Here is a 23,453-nt window from a genome sequence, read left to right on the forward strand (position 1 = left end):
GACTAGTGGCATCATCTGGCAAGGTCATACATGACATTGCCAGATGATGATGCCAATCTCCTGTGCAATATTTTTTTTTTTTTTTTTACTCTACAAGGCTGACATTACCTGGGTACAAGGATTTAATATACCCATTTATAATTGTGTTTCTTGATTCTCAGATGTGATTAAATTTGACAAGGCTTTATTTGCCATACTTCTGACACCTGACTATATGTGTTGCAACTGCACTTTGATTTAATCTAATATGGGACAAGTAACTGATTTCTTTAATACGCAACACATGCAGCCTCCAGCCAGCCTTGGTGCCCTAGCTTTGGTCTGATAGCACTGTGAATGTTGCAACTCTCTGCATTCTTGCAATTTATTCATGATGAAAAAATACACATCAATATAGAAATTTAAATTTGAGTACTATATACCAATACCAGTGAGCACAAAATACATTCTTTATTCATTCTCGAGGCATGACATTTATTGGTACCCCATAGTCTTAATTTATGGTCTCAGTTGAATTATATAATGATTTTAAAATCTCTTCAAATGCTGCAAATAATAAAATCAATACAATAAAAAATAATTACATAGATAGAAATGGCAAAATAGCATAAAAGTTAGACAACTGTGGATGGTGCAAATTCACCTCTGAATATTGGGGATCATTTTGGATTGGGTGCCACTCACCACAAAACACAGTTCATGAGTGATGAGAAAAATCTAACCTATCAATATCATACAACTACTTATCAGCACATCTAATGCAGGGTTTAATCAATCACTGCTTATGAGTACTCATAAGTCAACCCTGCTCACTGGGTTGTCTCTAAAGGCCTGTCCAGACCGAGGTTCACGTTGTGCAAGTGCAACGCATGGTACAAGTGTTGCCTGAAGTGTTGCGAGAATGGCAGTTTGTCCACACTGTACCTGGCCTGTTGCGCATCAGTCGCTGACAGAGAGCCACACAGGATGGATGGTGCTGAGCAGGAGGGCATTTTATGGACTATTGTTACGTTAGCATGCGCAAAAAAGATGAATCTCGGGGGCAGGTGTTGTTTAATTTATATTGAAAGGATTGATTTGTTGTTATACTGCATCATATTTTTTTTTTATTGTAATCATAGAGGTAAATTTAATTACAAACTTGACCAATGTAGCAGATAATGAAAACATTTTACTGTATTATTTACATATTCGTCCCAGGTGTACAAATTACCTAGTCAGCAGATACATGAAATCAATGACATCAATATATTTTATAAACTCTGTCTCATGTCTGTGTGAAAATTTTGATAATTATTGCATATATTTCCATAACAAACTCAGTATAATGTTAGTGCATCATGTTGCGAAAATGTCCCATGCAGCAATTCTCTCGGCCAACACTCGCGAGCAACACACAACATGAAAATTGAGTTGCAGCAACGCGTTGCATCATACGTTGCGCAACTTGAACCCTGGTCTGGACGGGCCTTAACCCCCTCGCTCTGGTGACGCCAACGTCGGCGTCCGACGGCTTCACCATATGGAAAGGGTTAGTCCTCTTCTAAACCTCTTAAGAGGAAATGGAAGAGGATTAAGAGGAATTTAGAGGAGGATTGAGAGGCTTAGAAGAGGATTAATCCGCTTCCATTTCCTCTTGACCCTTTCCATACTGTGACGCCGACGTCTGCGTCACGGATGGAAAGGGTTAAGATATAATCCCAAATGGAGGAGGCCAATGGGGTGCTCACAAAACTTGGGGCTTGAGCAAGTTGATGGATCCTGCCATGAATTATATACTTAAGATGGGGAGCACAGGTATCAAAAGCACCATATAATTGTGCTGAGTGAGTCCATATCACTATAGCCAAAGCCAATCCACTGCAAGACTTCTTGACGAGACCCACCATTGTTCTGCACTATGCTACCATGGTATGGGAAATTTTCCAAGATATCAACATTTTCATCACACACATAAAGTGACTATATTGCACCCATTAAGTAAGCTATTTTGGTAGACAGTCACTGTTCTTCCCCTAAACCTATCAACAGTGGTGTTCCACAGGGCTTTGTTCTATCACCCACTCTCTTCCTGTTATTCATCAATGATCTTCTTTCCACAACAAACTGCCCTATCCACTCATATGCTGACAACTCCACTCTGCATTATTCAACTTCTTTCAACAGAAGGCCCTCTTAACAGAAATTACATGAATCCAGACTGGAGGCTGCAGAACACTCAACCTCAGACCTTGCTATCATTTCCAATTGGGGTAAAAGGAACCTTGTGTCCTGTAATGCCTCAAAAACCCAATTTCTCCATCTATCAACTCAACACAATCTTCCAAACACCTATCCCCTATTCTTTGACAACACTCAGCTGTCACCTTCTTCAACACTAAAAATAGCTCAAAATTTCAACTGGAAACTTCACATTTTCTCTCTTACTAAATCAGCTTCCTCGAGGTTGGCCGTTCTGTATTGTCTCCGCCAGTTTTTCTCCCCCACACAGATGCTTTCCATATATAAGGGCCTTGTCTGCCCTCATATGGAGTATGCATCTCACGTGTGGGGGAGCTCCACTCACACAGCTCTTCTGGACAGAGTGGAATCTAAGGCTCTTCGTCTCATCAACCCTCCTCCTCTTACTGACGGCCTTCTACCTCTTAAATTCCACTGCCATGTTGCATCTCTTTCTCTCTTCTATTGATATTTTCATGCTGCCTGCTCTTCTGAACTTGCTAACTGCATGCCTCCCCCCCTCCCACGACCCCACTGCACACAACTTTCTACTCATGCTCATCCCTACACTGTCAAAACCATTTATGCAAGAGTTAACCAGCATCTCCATCCTTTCATCCCCTTTACTGGTAAACTCTGGACCAGCCTTCCTTTGTCTGTATTTTCTCCTGCCTGACTTGACCTCTCCACCCGAAATGGACCTCTCTGTTGGCCACTCCATACTAATCACTATATAAGAGCAACAATTAGCGGGCATTTTTTTTTTTACATCTTCTTTTTGTTGCCCTTGAGTTACTCTCTGTGCTGTTAAAAAAAAAGCCTACCCAGGAGACCTAAGTCCTGAGAGTTTTGCCGCCTCATGCAGTGCCATGAGAGCCATCACCAGAACCTCCAGAGACTCTGCAAAGATTGGCAAAAACAAGGTCAGGGACCCTGGTATTGCCCATAGATGCTCCACAATAACTTTGATCCCTAACTCTGCCTAATACCCAGTCCAGTCTGGGAGCGGCGAGTAGTGGTCTTTTTTTTTTGTACTCTCTTTGTTGCCCTTGAGCCACATCCTTTGATGTAAAAAAAAAAAATAATAAATAAATAAATAAATAAATAAATAAATAAATAAATAAATAAAAAGTGTTTAAAAGTGATGGGACAAGGATGTAACCCTGCCTCATTCCTGTGTTTACAGAAGAGAAGCTAGACAGCCCCTCCACACACTTCACAGCACTTGGTCCCAGAGATTGACGGGCCGTCAATAGACCAAGGGCGGACCACTGCCTACAAAGTATCAGAGGTCAAGACAAGCATATTATCAGGTTTATAATCTCAGGGGGCAGTAAACTGATGTTACAAGACGAGATAACAATTCTGAACCTTCTGAGCTATTGTTTGGATATTTGATTTTGGAGGGAAGTAAATTATTCAGGGGGACAGTGCCAACCCATTTCCCCCCTGTGGCAAAAGGCCTGGATCCAGACTACCCAATATGGGGGCAATCTTGGAACAAATTCCTAATGGCACAAGTTGATTCTCTACTTCATCTCTCAACTATTTTGTAATTCATAACATCATATCAAATGATGGTTGGAACATTCCACTGTAATTAAATATCAAACTAATATAGCAAACACTCTTCCCTTCTGTTTCTCTTGACAGATTTTTATTTTCATATTCATATTGGGTTGCTATTTTGAGGTGTGTCTTGGGGTTAAGATCGGATGCCCTAACTGACATCAGGCAGCAGCACTGGGGTTTGAACCACCTCGCCTCGGCTCCTCACCTCCATAGCTTGATGCTCAAACCTACTAGACCACTGCACCATCCTAGACACCCCCATCTCTAAATAGTATAACAAACACAATACCTCTGAGTTCCACAAGGTTGAGGCGGTGAGTTGTGTGAGCTTCAGTACTCTTAGTCTTACATCTTTCCCAAGACTGATGCTCACATGCCAGGCACCTGATCCAAGCCCCAACATTTCCAACATTCCCACTGCTACTGGGGAGGAAAAGCAAAACTCCTGGTATAAAATAGTTTTGTTGATAAATAATTACAATAAAATAGGTAAAAATATCTATACATTAAACATCAGCAACATTACAGAATACTAAAAGGTAAGTTGCATTTTAAATGGATACTGTATATGTACTTCTATGGCAAGACCTCATTCTCTGATGAAGATTTTAAAGAGGAGAAGATGTCAGTTAGACGGCAACAATCACATATTGCAAAACCGAGGAATTAAAAGTATGCTCCCTGATGCTTATTGTCTTGCTTTCTACATCTTAACATGGTTTTACAATAATCAGCCATCTGTCATACACCCATCAAATATAAAAATAAGAGAATAATGGTGTTTTGTAGGAAAGGAGTCACCAATTTTCTGTACACACTCACCTTGGCTAGAAGAGAAAAGTGGAAACTCTTTCTCCATAACCTTGGCTGCAAGCTGAGTTCTGACAGCCTCAAGCTCAGCCTTCAACACCAACACAATGACAACAGTCCAGTACACACTAAATGTAAGCCACATCCTCACTACCTGGAAGTTTGTTAGATGCCGAACTTTACTACATACACCAAATATGTAAAGGAAAGGTTATAGAAGCCAATTGTAAACCAAAGCCTTTTTGGTTCACACAATGTTAAATTTTAGTTCAAAATGAAAAGAATAGGTGCAACATACTGGTAAGTAAGAAGCTACAATTTTAATACCTTGAAGTCCGTTAGCAGCAAAATCTCCATCACAGTGAGGTCATTAGAAGCTATGATCCACTACACTGGCCATTGGAAGTCAGAATGAGGTCTTGCTGCACTGTAGGCTTTGTAAAGGTTCCCAGCACAACTGTGACCTAGCGAGTTAGTCAGCGCCTAGGCTCCGGCATGCCTATATTAGTGGTGGTCTTTTCAAGGTAGGCAAGAGGTCCCTGCAGCCCCCCAGGTGGTGCCCCTTGGTGCTGGGGACCCATGCTGCCAGGATACATTGCTCCCCCGGGGCCCCCCTGATACCCCCCCTGAGCCATGCCTCCCATCCCCCCCATTCCAGGACCTGGGCCCATGCTCCCTCCTCCTCCACCACCACCACCCATCTGCGGGAATAGAGAAAGATTGTTAACCATGCATGGCCTGGGTGGGTCTTGGGCTAAGGGTGAAAAGAAAAAAAATAGGGCACCAGGGAAATGTTATGAGATTATGCCTCTCATGACTGAGAAGGCAAATGTTAGTGACTTCTTACCTGCCAGAGCTACATACTACCACCCAAATCAATTGTGCCTGTCTAAGTAAGTTGCCTCCAGGTGCAGTCACTCACCAGCTACTGTGGTGCCCCACCAAGTGTTCCTCACATGCCCTACCTTAACAAATGACCATCTGATCAACCTCATTTGTATTAAAGAGGACCTAAATGCATATACCATGGATTTGTCTGCATTTAAAAAAAATTGGATAATCACTTTATTTCCAACAAGTTTCAAGCTTCAGTCACTTGCCAAACACACCTCAAGAGCAACCTAAACACTCATTCATAGTGATATTTATGAATAACATTGCTGACCCAAACCATTCTTGGATGAAACTTATCCTGGGACTATGAGGCTGTTGGTCAACTTTACTATGACACAAAAGTAAGGGTACAAGCCTTGTTCACTGTTTCTCTCTAAAGCAGGTCCATAGCTTTTCTACTGAGCATTTATCTTTCACTACATAAACTGAATTTTTAGTTACTGCTTTGGCATTTAGGTGTCATGAATATTGAATGATCTGTTGGTTCTTTAGACATGAAAATTTGAGCATATTCATAATGGTGGTTACACCATCAATAATATCATTATAACTGCAGTTTCAATTTAAACATGATTTTATTTGCTTTGTAAATTCATAAACTTAATGATCATCAATCTCTTTTTGTCTGTTTTATTATAAATGTAAAGTAGTACATTATTCTTTTGTTATTAAATGGCTAAGCCTTCTTCAAACTTTTCCACCTTCACAAACCCCTTGCAAGCCTACTAAAAAATTACTATGGACTGTGTGCCCCCCCCCATCTGGTATTAAGTAACTGATTTCTGATAAAGTGGCAACCCTAACAGTGGTCTATTGTGATCCAGTACTGGGTTATAACAACTCTGAAGAAGCCTGATGGATTAGTTCCAGAGTGGCCAGACTGACTCTGTCAAATACCACCGCTGAGTTCAGCATCATCCACACTACATACTCAGAAATGCTTTTAGTTTCATTACAAAATTAACTGAAATCTGCAAAACATGGACTATACTTGCTGGATGTAGGACAGATAAGCGACTGCAGCCTGAAGTCCAACCATAGAACAGAAGCTTAAGGAGGATGGTTACCTTAGAAATTTTGGGCAATACAACCATTTGTTTCAAGAAAAATTAGTAAGCTCTACATTTTATGATGTCACACTTTTATGATGGGGTGAAATGAAGAGAAATCTCAGATCATACAATAAAATAAACACCAGCACAATTTTCTCTTAATTCATAAAAAAAAAGCATCATGTTTCTTAGTATTCCCTGTGATCTGAATACAGTTAACATGATCAACACTTTACCTCTAGTTCTGGAGATTATCATTCTGTAATTATAACTGGTTTATTTTAAAGCAAGATGAGTAAACTATGTTATTATTATCATTATTATTTACAGCTATCATATTCCTGAGACATGGGAATTACAAATACATGTCTCCACAGTTCCATTGCACATAAAAAGGTGATTGAAAGGGATGCAGCTCCTGTCACAGGAGGGTCAGGTTGGGGGTGGGCCCTCACTTAACTTTCTGCCAGGGACACTTGTCAAAATGGTCACCTGGCCATTCTAAAATTCTCACCTTGCCTCAGTGAGACACAAGGTGATAGATTAGTTATTATTATTATTATTATTGCTATTATTATTATAATTATCATCATTATTACTGAGGTGTGATATCAAAAGAAAACTATCTTCAATTGCATGCATTGTCAGTGTACCAGTGAGTAGTTAGAATATTCAGACAGAGTTGCTTACAGGCAGCACAATGCAAGGCTGGTGCCTTACAGAACAGAGCCTTTACAGAACCCTGCCGCACGAAAAATCAAGGCAGGTTACTTGGCTTTATCATTCTTCCTTATGAATTAAAACATTAACAGTAATTCAGTGATGCAAGGCATGACTCAATTATGATTTAAAGAAAAATTATATATATATATATATATATATATATATATATATATATATATATATATATATATATATATATATATATATATATATATATATATATATATATATATATATATGAAGAAAATAGATAGAGATGGAATAAAGGAAAGAAAATGAAGAAAAAAACGAAAGTAATCGAGAGAGAGAGAGAGAGAGAGAGAGAGAGAGAGAGAGAGAGAGAGAGAGAGAGAGAGAGAGAGAGAGAGAGAGAGAGAGAGAGATTAATATTACAAGTATACTGTACTTCCAAGCACCTTTTAAAATTTTTTATGTCTTTAGCAATATTCTTCCAGAAAGTGTCTTGCTAGTGATCTAAATCCTCTTAGCTAATCTTTCCTGTTTATTCATACAGCTTTAGTACCATTGTCAATCAACAACAAAAAAACATTATATCCTTAAATTCTTCACACACATGATACATTAAGTAGCTTGAGCTTCCAAATTCCAGAGACAGAAAGTCTGTTCAGTGAAACACAAATTGAAACACACACACACACACACGCACACACATTCACATTGCCTAACACAATTAATTAATCCTCTAGGACAAAAGGTGTCATGGAAAAGCCTCTTCAAAGTCTACAGATGAGGCCAGATGAGGTACAGAGACTCCCCAACATACGAACATTCATGTTACAAAGTTTTGATGATACGAAGAGTTTGCTCAGGTCAAAATTTGTGTTGATGGCTTATTACACAGTCCACAGAGTGATGGCAATAATGCAGCGAGGGAAGCGCTGAGATGTAAACAATACTATGTGACTCTAGCGGCATTGTTCAAAAGTGTGCTTATGTAATGCAGGTGGTAGTGCTAAGAAGTGTCAGGCCACCACAATAGAAACAAAAGTGGACATATTAAAGATAGCAGAGCGAGGTGAAAAGATGGTAGACGTCGACCGTTCATACAACATGAATCTTTCCACCAATCAAACAATTATGAAACTGGGGCAAGATTATGAAACACTTGAAAAGTTCAGTGATGATGCAGTCTACCATAATCAGTAAGAGATAAGGATAAATGATGGAAGAGTGTGTGTGTGTGTGTGTTGGACTTAGGAACAAATGGACTTACGAATGACTGTTCAGAACTGTACCTGTTTGTAAGTATGGGAGACTCTGTACAAAACTACTTCCTAACCGTCTTTTCAGTTAGTTTACCTACAACCAACAGCACAACCATCCTAATGAAAGTAATGAGTGTCAAAGTTATTGCTTGGAAAAATACTACAGCTGTGAGTGGGAGTTACTACTGTCTGGACTCACACTTGTACCATTAGCAAGAGAGATTTAGGAACTGTTATCCAAAGAGTTTTATAAGTATCAGATTATCACAGGCTTGTGGGAAATTAAATCATGTATTCAGAGTTAAAACAGTGAAAGTTCTTGTTACTCTTAGAAGCTGAAAGCATCAAGCCTCATTTCAGTTTAAGGTGAAGCTATTTTTTTTACATCTGCAGGTTGTCCATTTCCTGATGCACAATGAAGCACAATAATCAGGACACATTTCGTCATGCATGGAGGGCATCACCTATATCACATTGTTGCCCTTTCCATGCAACATGGAAACATACCTACATGAGTATTTATGTGTACACTTAAAATACAGCAGGCAACACAATACAAGGGAACACTGCCAAGATGAATGTCATTGGTGAGTAACACAGCCCCGCTGCCTCCCTGGGACCCAGCACGCCCATGTCTGGGCACCGCTACACTACAACATACTGGAAGAAGAAGAACTGGTAACATTGGAGGCAATACTTGCTTGCATCATGGAGGTCTGAGGCATGGTCATGTTGGGGTTGTTCATGCCATGCTGCATGGATGGCACCCCCGTGGGTACCATGGGGGAGGGGCCCATGCCGCCTCCTCCTACAGGGCTCAGGCCTGGCATGGGCACAGACTGGTGGCCGCTGGACTGGGTGGCCATCATTCCGGGATGCATGGAGGGCACAGTGGGCACAGGGGGACCGGGTGGACCAGGAGGGCGGGGGCCTATAGAGTTGGAGGTGCCCAGGCGGGTCTGCATGGAGGACAGCAGTCCTTGCCACTCATTTAACTTCTCTGCATGCTTCTTGAGCAGCTCATCCTTGCGGGCAAGCTCACTGCGCATGTCCATGATGTCCTGTCAAAACAAGGGTAGGGTTGCAAAGTTTCCAGAAAAATAGAAAATTTTCAAGGAAAGTTTCCGGAAAATTTCAGGGCCCAGAAATTTTGGGAATTTTCAGTTTTCACACATATGTATTTGTATTAATAAACAGAACCAATTTTAGTTAATATAACTTTTAATCAAAATGTTTTAAACAACAAAAATTGTATTTCCAATAGGTTAGGTTAAGTTTAAGGAACTTAAAAACACATGATATCCAGACAAACATAGCATAAATTAACAAAGAAAGCCTTCACTGTGTTATATAGAAAGTCTCATTTAGTATGGAGTAATAGATGATTTTCCAAGTCAAGACATTTGGTAACCTTTGGTGGTTTTGTTGGGTTAGGTTAAGTTTAGGGGATCTTCAAACACATAACAGGTGACAGCTTATGACACAAAATAACAAAGAGTGACCTCACTCAGTCAGTAAGGAACCATATATGATTTTTGGGAGTCAAGATGTATAGTAACTTTTAGTGATTTGGTTAGGTTAGGTTAAGTTTGGGGTATCTTCAAACACATGATAGCCAGCAACTTACGGTGTAAATCAAGAAAGAATAACCTCACTTTGTTGTATAGAAAGTCTCATTAGTAAGGAAGCATGTATGAATATTCTGAATCTAGACTAACAGTAACTGTTTGGGGTTTTGTTAGGTTATAGTATTTCCATGTGAAACTGGCTGGCGGGTGGTGGCGGCTGCGGGGTCAGCCCCGCCCCGCACCTTGCCACACATTCTCAACACCTTTCGCTTCCTCTCATATGTCACCTAAAAACGAAACAATCTTACTACTATATGACCTTATTGGATTATCCAATTATTTAATTAAATTCATTTAAAGGTAGCAAATAGCTGACACATGAAAGGAAGCGAGAGGTGTTGAAAGTGTGTGGCAAGGTGCGGGGCGAGGCTGACCCTGCAGCCGCCACCACCCCACCGGCCAGTTTTACATTGAAATACTATAGGTTGAGTTTTTGCTATCTACAAACACATGATAGCCAGCAACTTATGGTATAAATCAACAAAGAATGACCTCACTTTGTTGTATAGAAAGTCTCATTAGTAAGGAAGCATATATGAATTTTCTGAATCAAGACCTATTGTAACTGTTTGAGGTTTTTAGGTTAGGTAAGGTTAGGTTAAATTTAGGGTTTCTTTAAAGACATGATTGCCAGCATCAGGGTTGGTTTGATTTAAATTAAATAATTTAAATCAATTTAAATTAGAGTAAAAAAAAATCATAATTTAAATCAAAAATAAATATACTGTATTTAAAATTATTTAAGTGTTATATCAAGACTAAAATATGTATTGTTTTAAGTTATATATATATATATATATATATATATATATATATATATATATATATATTTATATATATATATATATATATATATATATATATATATATATATATAAGGAAGAAGGAAGAACATGTGAACCAGTTGTAGAGGAAAAGTGTCAAGTCTACTTGTCCTGTGCTGGTCCTGTAGCAAGTCAGGCACCAGCGAATCATTGCCATCTCTAACAAGAAAAATATTCAAAAGCATAAAAAATGAAAGTAAGGTCTTTTTGTTGATAATAACAATAAATGTAGTTATGAAGTTTAATGAGCTTAATTCTTTTTTAATGTACAGTAACATTATTAAGTCTAATTTCTTATTAATATGATCCAAATTTGACAACATATAAATAGAGAAGTTGGTAACTAATGATTTTTATGTGAAAAATTCATCTTGGGTAATGTATATTAAACTATGGTTTCATTTAACATTGGCCAAGTTTAATACAAGAAAATGACCTCATAAAACTGAAACAAATATTATCAGTGGAAACAAACAAGGAATAATGCAAAAAAATCATTTAAATAAAAAAAACAATGAAAAAGCGATTTAAATAAATCATTTTTTATATATATATTTTTTAGAAAAAAATCATGATTTTTTTTTCAAACCCTGCCCAGCACCTTATGGTATAAATCAACAAAGAATGACCTCACTTTGTTTTATAGAAGTCTCATTAGTAAGGAAGCATACATGAATTTTCTGAGTCAAGTCCTCCAGAACTGTTGAGGGTTTTGTTAGGTTAAGTTTAAGGTATCTTCAAACACATGATAGTCAGCACCTAATGGTATAAATCAACAAAGAACAGATGGGTAAATTTTCAGTGGTCTGAGAGGTCCATAATATGATGTAACTAATTTCATGCTGAAGAATTATTTTCTGCATTTAGTAAAACTTGATGCTATAAGTGATGCCACGATAATTCAAATTTACCACAACAATAATGAACATTCCAGCTGAAGAGAAGCTTATGTAGAGTTCAACAAAGAATTCCATGCTCTTACCTCCATAAGTATTAATTCTGGTTTCTGGATAGACAGCAAGTAACGCTTTTGTAAGAAAAATGCTTCCATCTGCCTGGCGAGGTCCAGGAATCGCTGGCCACTAGTCTCTGCATTGGTCCGCAGCTCATCATGGTTGACAGCGTTGAAGTTATCTTCCTTGGTCAATGGGGCCATGCAATTCTGAACGATGAGATCAGAGTTAAGTCTTGCCAGAGCAAAATTCAATATTATTACATAAGAACATAGGGAAACTGCAAGAGGCCGGGTGGCCTACACAGGGCTGCTCCAGAATCCCCTCCAGTACTCACGATGGGTGAGGTGTAGTTACAGGTAGAGGCTTGATCCTCGTTATACCGGCGGTACTAGGCACGCACCAGTACCCTGTCACCTTACTGCACCCACACCTCACTGCCACCTGTCGTCCTCATCCATGTAGCTATCCAGTCTACTCTTAAAACAAGCTATCGTCCCTGCATTAACTATGTGACTGCTGAGTCTATTCCATTCCCCCACCACCCTATTATTAAACCAATGCTTGCCTATATCTCTCCTAAATCTATACTTTTCTAATTTAAATCCATTACTGCGAGTTCTATCCTGCTGGCTAATTCTCAGTACTTTACTTATATCGCCTTTGTTGTAACCCTTGGCCCATTTGAATACTTCTATCAGATTTCCCCGCACTCTTTGTCTCTCTAGTGAATGTAAGTTTAGATGTTTCAGCCTATTTTGATATGGGAGGTTCCTCAGCCCCTGAATCATCTTGGTCATCCTCCTCTGAAATGATTCTAGCAGGTTGATGTCCATTCTGTAGTGTGGGCACCAAAACTGGACAGCATAATCTAAGTGTGACCTAACTAACACTAAATAGAGTCTAAGGATGACCTTTGCACTCCTGTTGGTTACTGTCCTGTTAATAAAGCCTGTTAGCCCTATTCTTTGCACTAATACATTGCTTCCTTAGTTTTAGGTCAGAGTTCACTAACACTCCCAAATCCCTTTCACACTCAGACCTGCCTATCGCTGTGGAGTCTAAACTATACCCGTGTAATGGGTTGCGTGTTCCTACACTAAGTACGCTACACTTGGTGATGTTAAAATTCATCTGCCATTTCTCTGACCAAGCTGACAATTTGTTGAGATCCTCCTGCAGTGCTCTAGCATCCTTCCCTGTCCTAATAGTGCGTCCTATTTTGGTGTCATCTGCAAATTTACCTATGTCACTAGTTATCCCATTGTCTATGTCATTGATGTAGATAATGAATAAAAGCGGGCCTAAAACTGAACCTTGAGGAACCCCACTGGTAACATTACCCCATTCAGATTTTTTACCGTTAATGGTAACCCTCTGTTTCCTGTCACTAAACCACGCCTTAATCCAATCAAATACCTTCCCTCTTATCCCATGAGCCCTGACTTTATTTAACAGTCTCTGGTGAGGCACCTTATCGAAGGCCTTACTAAAATCAAGATAAACCACTTCATAGCTCTCATCATTGTCAGCTGCCTCGTATACTCTTTTGTAAAAGGATATAAGATTAGTGAGGCACAACTTTCATAAGAACATAAGAACATAAGAACATAGGGAAACTGCAAGAGGCCGGGTGGCCTACACAGGGCAGCTCCAGAATCCCCCCCACTACTCACGGTGGATGAGGTGTAGTTACAGGGGTTACAGGTAGAGGCTTGATCCTCGTTATACCGGCGGTACCCAGGCACGCATCCAGCACCCCGTCACCCTACTGCACCCACACCTCATTGTGAGTCACTCGATGTGAGGACTCAATTTTCCTTCCTCATGGCCTCCACAGTCCTCTCCAACTCTTCAATTCTCTCCAAGAGAGAATTTACTAACTCAACTGTACCCCCACCTGCCCTGCCTCCTCCCCTCACTGCACCATTGTAACTCATCCCACCAGACATGGTCAACCCAAGAGCTAGCCCGAGCACGTACTATCGCCTTGAGGACCTGAGGTGAACTGGAAGGACCTGAGGTTCTTAACCCCTTCACTCCGCCGACATCCGACAACGTCACCGTTAGTTCTCTTCTAAACCTCTTAATCCTCTTCCATTTCCTCTTAATCCTCTTAAGAGGAAATGGAAGAGGATTAAGAGGAATTTAGAGGAGGATTGAAAGGTTTAGAAGAGGATTAATCGTCTATCATTTCCTCTTGACTCTTTCCATACTGTGACGCAGACGTCTGCGTCACGGATGGAAAGGGTTAAAAATACTTGAGATCTTATCCAGGAAAGGTAACTTTGAAAGATAAGTTTTAAAAAATGTGGAAATAGTTTTTTTTTCTAGTATATATTTTAGTCTATCAAACCAAATATTCAAGCAGACAACAAAAATGACAGCAAATATTTAAAAAAATCATAGATGACCAGATGCAGTAAAAGTAAATATATTAACTAAATACTCCGAAGCAATACAGTTTTCTTGCATTCCTAAACAAGATCTGAGAACCTTCAATCCTCAAAATATAAATAAAATATGTAAGATTATCTATGAAAATTAATGTTTAGAGGCATGTGGTCATGCTACTGTTGTGGCTGCTTTTGTGCTTGCTGCTCCTGGTAAAAGTGGTTAGGGCAGATTACTGATTATGTAGGGGTATGTTACAAATTCAGCGGGTTTATAGGTAAATGTACAGTTTAGCTCCGACACCTCTAAATACCATTTATGGCTTCATATTGTGGTTGAAAGGCAAAACTTTTTGCTGTTTTACTATAATAACCATAATTACCATACTAATGATACACATGGTTAAAAACAAACCTAAACTAACCAAACCTATCAACTGCACCCAGGACCACAGCTACCACCCTGAATTTCTTCTTCACATTGGTGATGATGGCATACCTAGTTAAGTTTATTTAGGTTAGTTTCTAACCATGTGCACCTCCTTATCATGATTAAATGTTGTGTGTATTTTCACCCTTTAACCCTTAAAGTACAGGTGGCAAGATATTTCTCTGGATGCTGTGCACGGGGAAAATTTAGACATTTAAAAGAGGTGGAAATGGTGTCTTTGCAATAATTGTATATTCATCTAGTATATATGGTGGTGTCAAAAATATTGCGCATTTTCTCATGGCCGTGACCTGTCGCGTGGAAGCACCCCACTCTCTCTCTGTCAATGTCACTACCATATCAGTCATCAGTCACTGTCACCTTGATTCGCCCGCACTCTACTTCCGCCTGGAGCAGAGGAACTGCTTGACACGTCACAAGACATGCCAGATGTATTCTGAACAAAAATGGAAAATGATCTGTGGCCTTCGGTAGGGCGTGCGCTGAGACGAATGAGTGTGTACGGATGCCAGATGCCTCCACCATTCTTCTGAGTCAAGAACTGGCAGTATATTTGAAACGTAGGGAGCATAGAATGTGATGATTATATATATGATCCCCGTATGGGTGGGGCATGTGGTAACGCACTTATATATACGATCGCTGTAATCTAAGGGTTAACCATAGCATGAAAGTACATAAGGTATTTTGAGGTGGAACAGCTAAAATATATTTATTTAGCTTAAATGTGTTTATGACTCCAATAGAATAATACAATTTGAAAAGAGGCTAGATAATATTTAGAGTGCATTTGACTTCAGATGTGAATATAGAGTCCCATCCCTGGCCACACCCATGAAGCCAGAAACTACCAGGGTCTGGACATGGAGGATAAGTAGACCTTTGTCCGGAAGAATCCGTAAATATCCATAAGTAAACTGCTTGAGGGAACCCGGCATGACAGCACATGGACAGCCTGCCCCACAATACTGAGATGGGTGTAATTCTGGATATTTACCAAAACCCAGTGAATCTGACCACTTTGTTCTCTCTTTTAAGTGAAGTTATATTCCTCCTCTGTGCCTGGCTGTGGGGCCTTGAGAGTGGGCTCGCTGTGCATTGATACTCTTATTACTGAACAATGCCATCAACACCAAGACACACAAGACAGAAAAGGAAACAGGACGTTTCGCTAGTGTGCCAGTTCGCCGATACTGGTGAACCGTCTTGTTTCATTCACCTCCGAAACGTCCAGCAGGACGATTCGTCGGTGTGCCCGTTTGCCAACACCGTCTATAAACCATAAATGCACTTTCTCACCCAACACTGATTAAATTGGTATTAAGAATAATGACAGCATATACTTACAGATACTTTGTGGTGGACGATTTGAGCCTTGTAATTATATTTCAAATCTTGGTTAGCCCAGAATTTATCGAGTCTGGATTCAAACTGAATCACTGTTGTTGCTGCCACCACCCACTCAGGCAGTTGATTCCAATTATTCACGAGGTTTGCCATTTATGCCATTTATGGATGAGTCGAATCTAGAAATGACCATTTAAGCCCCTGATGAGGATACTGCTGAGCTTGAACGAAAACAATTAGAATTGATTTGAAGAAAGCAGTGCCAAAGAATCGCCTCTCCAGTGTTCAGAGCCTACTGTTGGAATGGCCCATAATCTTGTACCGTTGGACGGTTCGCCGAAGATTCGGCGAACCGTCCAAGAGACCGTCGGCGAAGTGGCACGACGGCGAACCGTCTCGCAATCCACACAGAAAATTGTGGATAAAAACACCACGAAAATACGTAGACCAAACACACAAACTCCAGGCTTCCAACACCAAACAAGTCTTACCAGCACCTTCATTTGTCACAGTCATCCTTTTTATACACGCGAAAATAGTATCACCGTCATCAGCTCACCTGGAAGGCCTCCTCAAACTCGTCGAAGAGGTTGCCGGGCGTCGGGGTGGCCGCCATGCTGCTCTTGTTTACACCGCCGCCTCAATTTGGTCTTGGTCTTGGCTGCACGGCTTCCCTCAGGACTGACTTACATAGATTTACATAGTCGTTCAAACCACTTGTAATCCTAAGTGAAATTATATTAAATCGAATGCCACCAATACTTTGAATTTCTACGTGGAAGGAAGTGTCGGTAGAGCTTGTTTTTAAATTAATCAACCGTCCTGCACCAGTGATGGCTCATAAGAAAATAGGGAGACTGCAAGCGGCCCATTTGACCATTTTGAAAGATCATTTGACCCTTTGCTGCCCTCCATTAGAGATCATGAAGGTAAATGAATACTTGGAGGCGACATCACGTACCGAAGATATTAAGTAGACAACGGGCAATTTTCAGGCGCGTCATTTACAAAACTTTCAACTTCCACCATCTCAACCCCCACGGCCTCCCTTCACCTCTAGTCTCCCTCTTTTTGACCTCCAGACCCTCCTTTCTGATCTTGAGCCTCTTCCTCAGTCCAACAACTTCCCCCTTGAACCTCAACCTCCACCTCCTCAATCCTTACCTTCCTCTTCGACCTCTAAAAAAAAAAAAAGTTTCGCACCTCACACCTCCTCTTTCCATCGAAGGTTAACAGCATAACACACATAGGAGAAACATCCATGACATGTGCTGAGGACAATGATTAAGTAAGAACGGAAAAAGCTTTATTGGCTTTACTTAACTCTGAATGGCCATGAGTGAACATTCACCACAAATACAATGGAGGCAGCCCAGGAACTTAACACCTGACGGGAACATTGAACAGGTAAAGTAAGGCGTGGACTGTACCCTTCACGCACACCCAACAGCTACGGACTCACCCGGAGAAGTGGTGCGTGGCCAAATTCTTAAACATTTCGGCGCCCAAGCACATATTTGACAAGGCTTTCGTAGGAGTTCTGGGAATTTCCAGAATGAGTTTTATGATCCTAGTGGTAGTTTGACCCTTCTTCTTTACCAGGAACTTTAAAAAAGCACTCCTCAGAACCCGATGGATCTCCTTTTCGGCCTTTGGAAAGAAATGATGTGAAGGCGGAAGCATCTAAGAATACCAACCTGAGTGTCTTCTTTCCTTTGATATCTTATTAACCCTAAAAAATACCTGCGTGCGTGCGATGCAAACCTCATTTATGCTTTGTTCTATTTATCTAATCTCTCCTATAAGAGTTTTATCCTTCCTTTCTTCACATTGGTGAAGCAAATGCATCGCTAGACTGGTTACAATACCTTATCAAAACTAATACATCAATCACAACCTGAGCGATGCAGGTGTGTGCCGATGAATGGGGTGAACGGTACTGGACCTAACGAATACCGCAGACCACCGCGTGTGGCGGTCTGTAGTCTTAAGTTTTAGGTTCTAGCAACGTGGGGAACACAGTCTTGGCGGTGATCCTTACGCACACACGCGCACACACACACACACACACACACACACACACAAGGCTTGGGTTCAAGTACATTTTTTTTGCTCGAGTCCGATTACGATTACATAACGCTACCACGAATCCAAGTACAAGTACAATTACTCAGTTTAGTAACTTAACTCAAGTCCAGGTACGAGTACTTTTATAATGTATTCGAATCCAAGTACAAATAGTTTTAACTGATTTAACCTTAAGATTTATTCTGTTTTTCTGCTTTTAGCAAGTGTCAAACTGCTGACTTCTCTTTGCCCTGAGTCACCTCACATGACCCAGTGTAACCACACCCCAGGGTCCAGGCCACCTGGCCTCCCCAAGGCTCAAGCTTAGGACACACCTTTAATCCCTTACCCTGGCCTCACCTCCACCCATGCAGGTCGTCAAACACAACACCAGCCACACGTTTGCGTTTTTTTGGTTGTATTAGAAAGTAATCGTAAAATTATTGAGTACTTGGAGCCCGAATACACGTGGGAGTACAAGTACTAAGGAACTTTTTACCCCGAATACAAGTACATGATACTGTGTCCTTAGGTATGAGTTCATGTACTTGGAGCCAAGCCTGACACACACGCACACACGACCTTGACTTTCCTCCACAGTAAAGCCTCCATAACGTAAGTCCTATACAAAAAAGAAAAAAAATCAAATGGGAGGTAAAAGAGAGAAAAATATGCATCTGTAGTCGTCGTAGTATACTGAACCTTTTCATGTGCTAGTCAGTGTCGGGGTGGACAGGCCTCAACCTCCTAGGAGAGGTTCCTTCCCCCCCGGCCGTGTCCTCCCCCCTCATGGAATGGTCGTCACGCACACACGCACAAACACAAATCAAGACAGACCTAAGACATGCCGTGTGGTGGCGAGGATTGCTCTATAAATTGTCTGATGTGTAAAACAAAGTAATCAATTTCCGAGACGCCGACCGAACCTTAATGTTTCTGAAGCGATTCGCGATTCGCAGTGGAAACGCGAGGAGAGAAAAAAGTTCGATGCGGTGTAAAAAAAAAAATGGAAAAGATTTAGCAAGATGACCAACAATTTTAAAGATAAACACTGAACTCAGTAACCTTTGTAAAAAAAAGTATACACGATAGGTGTATTTAAGATTCTTAAACATGTATGTTGGTCAAACTTTCAATGGAGTGATACACCAAGCTTGCTGCAGCGGCTGTGGCCCGGCTCGTGCCAGGCTTGTAAATGTGCCACAGCACCAAGGAGGCTGGCAGTAGTTTTCTTACACAAGACTGGAAACCATTTGGCCAACAACCAGCTCGAGTGGCGAGCATTTGCTCACCGGACGCCTTGCCCAGTGTGACGCCGCCTTTGTCTCGCTGCACTGAAGGATGAGTTCACCGAAGAGCTCTCTTGTCCTGCTGTGTGGTGTTTCAGGTACACCTTTATTGGCTGGCCTGAAAGGGAGGATGAACAGCTGGGTGGGCTGGCCGCCGACTGCAGTTCCATGCAGGGCCACGGATTCGTACAACCCAGTGTCGGTGGCTGACCAGTCAGCCCTCCCTGGTCTAGGTACTCATTGAGCTAGTCATGAGGGGCTACGCTCCCCCCCAAAAAAATAGAACCCATCCTTCTCTATGTAGCGACAGACACACCAATTCCAGAAGGCTACCGAGTGTAAAATTATACATGAATTAAACAAATAAGTTATTGACACCAAGCATTCGTTTGTGGCAGGTCCTTGTAAACATTAACAAAAAAAAGTGTTGTGAAAACTTTATGACTGCGAAAAAATAGTGAAGATCAGTGAACAATAAGGGCGTATTAAAACTTAGAAAGGAACATTGTACGCAAGTAAAAAATGATGCAGGGCTTCTGCTGAACACCCATCCACGTGTCATGTGATAGGCTGAAGCAAGCTTGGGAGACTCGCTCAGCCACTCATACTGAAGGAATTGTCATTGAACAGGAACTTGTGTAGCTACCCGAGGTCATGTTTAAGCTGCGTGTCATTAAAACGAAATAAGTGAAGTAACGATGTGGGAGCACCTTAGATACGACGTAAGGTTTGTACAATGTTGTGCCTGAGATGCGTCACCTCAGGGATGGCGGCGGCGCCGCTGCTCAACAAACAGAACTGAAGCTAAATGCAACTATGATTCCGACAAATCCTCACGTAGGACTGACCCTTTACCAGTCTGAAAAAGTCACCAGTTTATGGCAGTCCAGTGGAGGACAAACCATAGGCTCTCCACCTTTCTTTAGTGATCTACGAGAACAGAGAACAACGTGGCTCACTTGGATCCAGTGAAAGTAAAGTGACCGCCGTGTGACCAGGCGACGGTAAAGTCACCGAGAGTGAGGGTCAGACTGTGGCAGTCACGAGCCGAGTGAGTTTCCAGTCACCATGTATGTAAAAAAAATGTCAGGTAAGGGCAGTCGCGAATGTCCAAAAGTCCTCTCCTTCAGCCCTTCATTGGCCTCTTATAGAGAGCCACAGGACACACAGAGGCGCGAGCCCCAGTCACCTGACTGGAAGGTAAATCCGTGGGTGCAGGCAACCTGTTAGGGGTCTGTTTGTATGGTGGCGGATGTAGTGGTGTGGTTTTCCTGTCTGTTGGTCTTCCGCTTGATGGCTGGGGTTGCGACGCGGTTTGCCTTTCTGGCGGCGCCTGAGGGTGTGCGATTCAAGGCCGTGTGCCTGTGCTCAGGGTCACAGGGATCATTATTTGTGCTGGTGCTGCTGATGCTGGAGGCTGAGGTACTGGTGGAGGGCGGGGAGGCACCCGGTGCTCTCGCCATCATGGGTTTGGGTTTGTCATACGCTGAGGTCTGCTTCAGTGCACTCTTCAGGGGCTTGTCGTAAGGCTTGTCGGACTCAGGGGAGGAGGCCCCCTGGGTTGGGGAAGAGGAGCCAGTGGTGGCGGTGTCAGCTTTCGTCTTTTTCCGCTTTATGGTGCCTGTGTTCTCACTCTGCTCATACACAGTGGTGGCATCTGAGCTGGAGGTGGTGGAGGACTGCTGTCGCAGGGCGGAGGTGTGCATGGCAGCCGGAGGGGGAGCAGCTGGGATTTTTGGGGAGGCAGTTCTATTGGTGTTAGAAGCGCCCACAAAGGCTGGGGCCGTGACTGTGGCCAAGGCAGTCTGTGCCGCCGCCGTGACCACAGCCGGTGAGGTGGGTGGCGCAACAGGCGACTGACTGGTGTCCTGAGGTGACCGGCCCTTAGTGTGGTCAGGCTGGGCTGCGACCTCCACTGCCGGGTAGGTGCTGGTCTTCCCAAAGGTGGCAAGAGGCCTGCTTGGGGTCCTCTGATCTCCATAAGCACCATAACCTTTGGTCGCCTCTTGAGCCTTCGGTGCCACGAGTGCCTTGACAGGTGGCTCGCTGCTTTCTTTGTAGCGATATGTTGCCTCGTAGGGAGTGTAGCCACCATACCCTGGACTGACTGCTGCCCGACCATAGTCCATGGCGGGCATTCTCCCACTGTCTGGTGCTCCTGCACGCAAATACTCCCCGACGGCCCCTGGCCTGGCAAAATCAACTGCACCAACACCCGCTGCGTAGTTGGCCCCGTCACTCTTCCTGGCGTGCGCCTTGTTGACGGTGGCGGTGGGTGCCGGTGCGCCATACATGGAGGCGGGCGGTGCGGCCTCTCCGCCCATTAGGTATATGTTGTCCATGCCGCTCAAGTCACAGGAGTCGGTTGAGGCATCTCTTCGTGGCGTCTTCTTCTTGCGGTACACGACGTGGATGGAGTCCTCCAGCTCCTGGATGTCTCGCGATGTGAGGGATGTGGATCGTGGGGGTGGCGGCGGCCGCGTCTTGGGCAGCGTAGCGGCGTGGAGGCCATCAGGGTGGTCAGGCAGCACCTTGGGGTAGTTGAGCTTCTGCATAGCCAACACGGTCTGCTGGCGGTCAACTGGCACGTCCTTAAGGTCGGCGTGTCCCTCGGGGTCGTCTCGTTGGGTCATGGTCATTTCGGGGGTAATGCCCCACGTGTACTCTGCTGTGGGGAGACTCTGACAGCTGGCGTTCTTCTTGATGCGTTTCTCGGAGGTGGCACTCTTAGCAGAGGCTCTGGAGGCAGTGCTCTTGACGGAGGTACGTGAAGAATTACTCTTGATGGAGGCACGAGAGGAGATAGAGGTGGAGCTCTTAGTGACTGCCTTGGGGGGCAGCCCGGAGCCCAGCGTGTTGAACTTGACGATGGGGTTCTTCCGCTGGTGCCGTTGGTGTTGGTCCCCATGCACGTCCACCTCCGTCAACCTCCCAATCTCGCTGTACACGGAGACATCGCTCTTGTGTCTCTTGTGGCCGCTCTTGGGACTCTTGGAACTCTTGCTGGAGCCTTTTGGGGTGGTTGGCTTGGAGGAGGAGTTGTGTGACGTTGATTGCTGCTTCCGTTTAATTGATGACTCTCTGGATGGCCCAGTGCTGCGCGGGAGGGTGTCGGCGTGTACCTCGTTGGTCAACTCAAAGGAATTGCTGCTGGACTTTTTTTTGTGTTTCTTCTCCTTCTTGACCTCCACCGGGGGCGTCTCTGGAGTCTTGTCGTCTTCAGAGTCCTCTCTCCTTCTAAGGCGCAGACTATTCCTCAGTAGTCTGGACTGGAGGCGTATCTTGTCCCTTTGGTAATAGACGCCGCCCATGGCACAGCAGTTCACGATCAGAATGCAGATCCCGACCAGAATGACGATGCTGATGGGGGTTCCAGCGGCCACAGGGGGCGGGAAGGTTGCCAAGGGTACAGGGGGATATTCTGTGGGCGGCCCAGAAATGAAAACAGGCTTGAACGGGTTCGTCTTGTGTCTCTGGCCTGGGTAGCTGACAGTGGGCACGAGCATGTAGCTGGGGGACAGCGTCGGCGGCTCCTGGCATGGGGAGAAAGTGGTAAGAGAAACGTTAACTGGAAGAGCCCTTACTTAGTCTTTACTTCCTCTTCGGTATGATTTGATGCCAGTCATGGGAATATTTTGCTGGGTCGTTCAAGGAAGTCATGATTATGCCAAAGGGACACTGGCTTCTGTTTGTTTGTTTGTTTGTTTGTGTGTGTGTGTGTGTGTGTGTGTGTGTGTGTGTGTGCGTGCACCCACCGGGGTCAAGGAGTAGAGGGTGGGGGGCGTGAAGGGGGTCTCCGGCACTGGGTTGTACGGGGAGGTCTTGAGGAGGCTGGGGATGAGCTTGTTCCACACGGCCATGTAGTTGGCTCGGTAGTGGTCCTTGCTCAGCACCGTCGTGTCTGTCGGGAGGGAGGAAGAATAAATCGAATTACCGAACCTTCCCTTATCATAAAGTAAGCATTTAAAGACGATGCTGTGTTAATGTTGTCTTGTTTTTACCCG

The 23,453-nt window shown here is 43.0% G+C and overlaps 2 protein-coding genes across 3 annotated transcripts in view; both read right to left on the reverse strand.

Annotated features, from left to right (window-relative positions):
- Window positions 1–4,241: 4,241 nt before the first annotated feature.
- On the reverse strand, window positions 4,242–16,798 carry LOC127008625 (mediator of RNA polymerase II transcription subunit 28-like). 2 transcript variants are annotated; one of them, XR_007761215.1, is made up of 5 exons: window positions 16,653–16,798; window positions 11,932–12,111; window positions 9,199–9,558; window positions 4,930–5,303; window positions 4,242–4,756 (listed from the first exon to the last, which is right to left on the reverse strand). XR_007761215.1 is itself a non-coding variant. In XM_050880898.1 (4 exons), the coding sequence occupies exons 1-4, from the start codon at window positions 16,707–16,709 to the stop codon at window positions 5,079–5,081; spliced, it is 822 nt and encodes a 273-aa protein (XP_050736855.1). In that variant the 5' UTR covers window positions 16,710–16,798; the 3' UTR covers window positions 4,242–5,078. The 2 variants fall into 2 exon arrangements, 1 of the variants encoding a protein (XP_050736855.1); XM_050880898.1 differs by having other exon boundaries at window positions 4,242–5,303.
- A 570-nt stretch (window positions 16,799–17,368) lies between these two features.
- LOC127008804 (uncharacterized) overlaps window positions 17,369–23,453 on the reverse strand; it is a 77,800-nt gene continuing 71,715 nt past the window's right edge. The window contains exons 11-12 of the mRNA XM_050881203.1: window positions 23,205–23,350; window positions 17,369–22,982 (exon numbers count right to left, since the gene is read on the reverse strand). Coding sequence (XP_050737160.1) covers window positions 20,676–22,982; window positions 23,205–23,350 — 2,453 coding nt within the window. The 3' untranslated portion in view covers window positions 17,369–20,675. The remainder of the gene's footprint in view (window positions 22,983–23,204; window positions 23,351–23,453) is intronic.

Source organism: Eriocheir sinensis, chromosome 38 (genome assembly GCF_024679095.1).
Source record: "Eriocheir sinensis breed Jianghai 21 chromosome 38, ASM2467909v1, whole genome shotgun sequence".
In the NCBI taxonomy this organism is placed as follows: Eukaryota; Metazoa; Arthropoda; class Malacostraca; order Decapoda; family Varunidae; genus Eriocheir; species Eriocheir sinensis.

Excerpts from the sequence above, each read along its gene's own strand:
- LOC127008625 (XM_050880898.1), bottom strand. The coding sequence starts at position 16,709 with ATGGCGGCCACCCCGACGCCCGGCAACCTCTTCGACGAGTTTGAGGAG. Across the intron at positions 9,559-11,931 it reads CAGAATTAATACTTATGGAG|GACATCATGGACATGCGCAG; the intron begins GTAAGAGCATGG and ends TTGTTTTGACAG. Across the intron at positions 5,304-9,198 it reads CTCAGACCTCCATGATGCAA|ATGGGTGGTGGTGGTGGAGG; the intron begins GCAAGTATTGCC and ends CTATTCCCGCAG.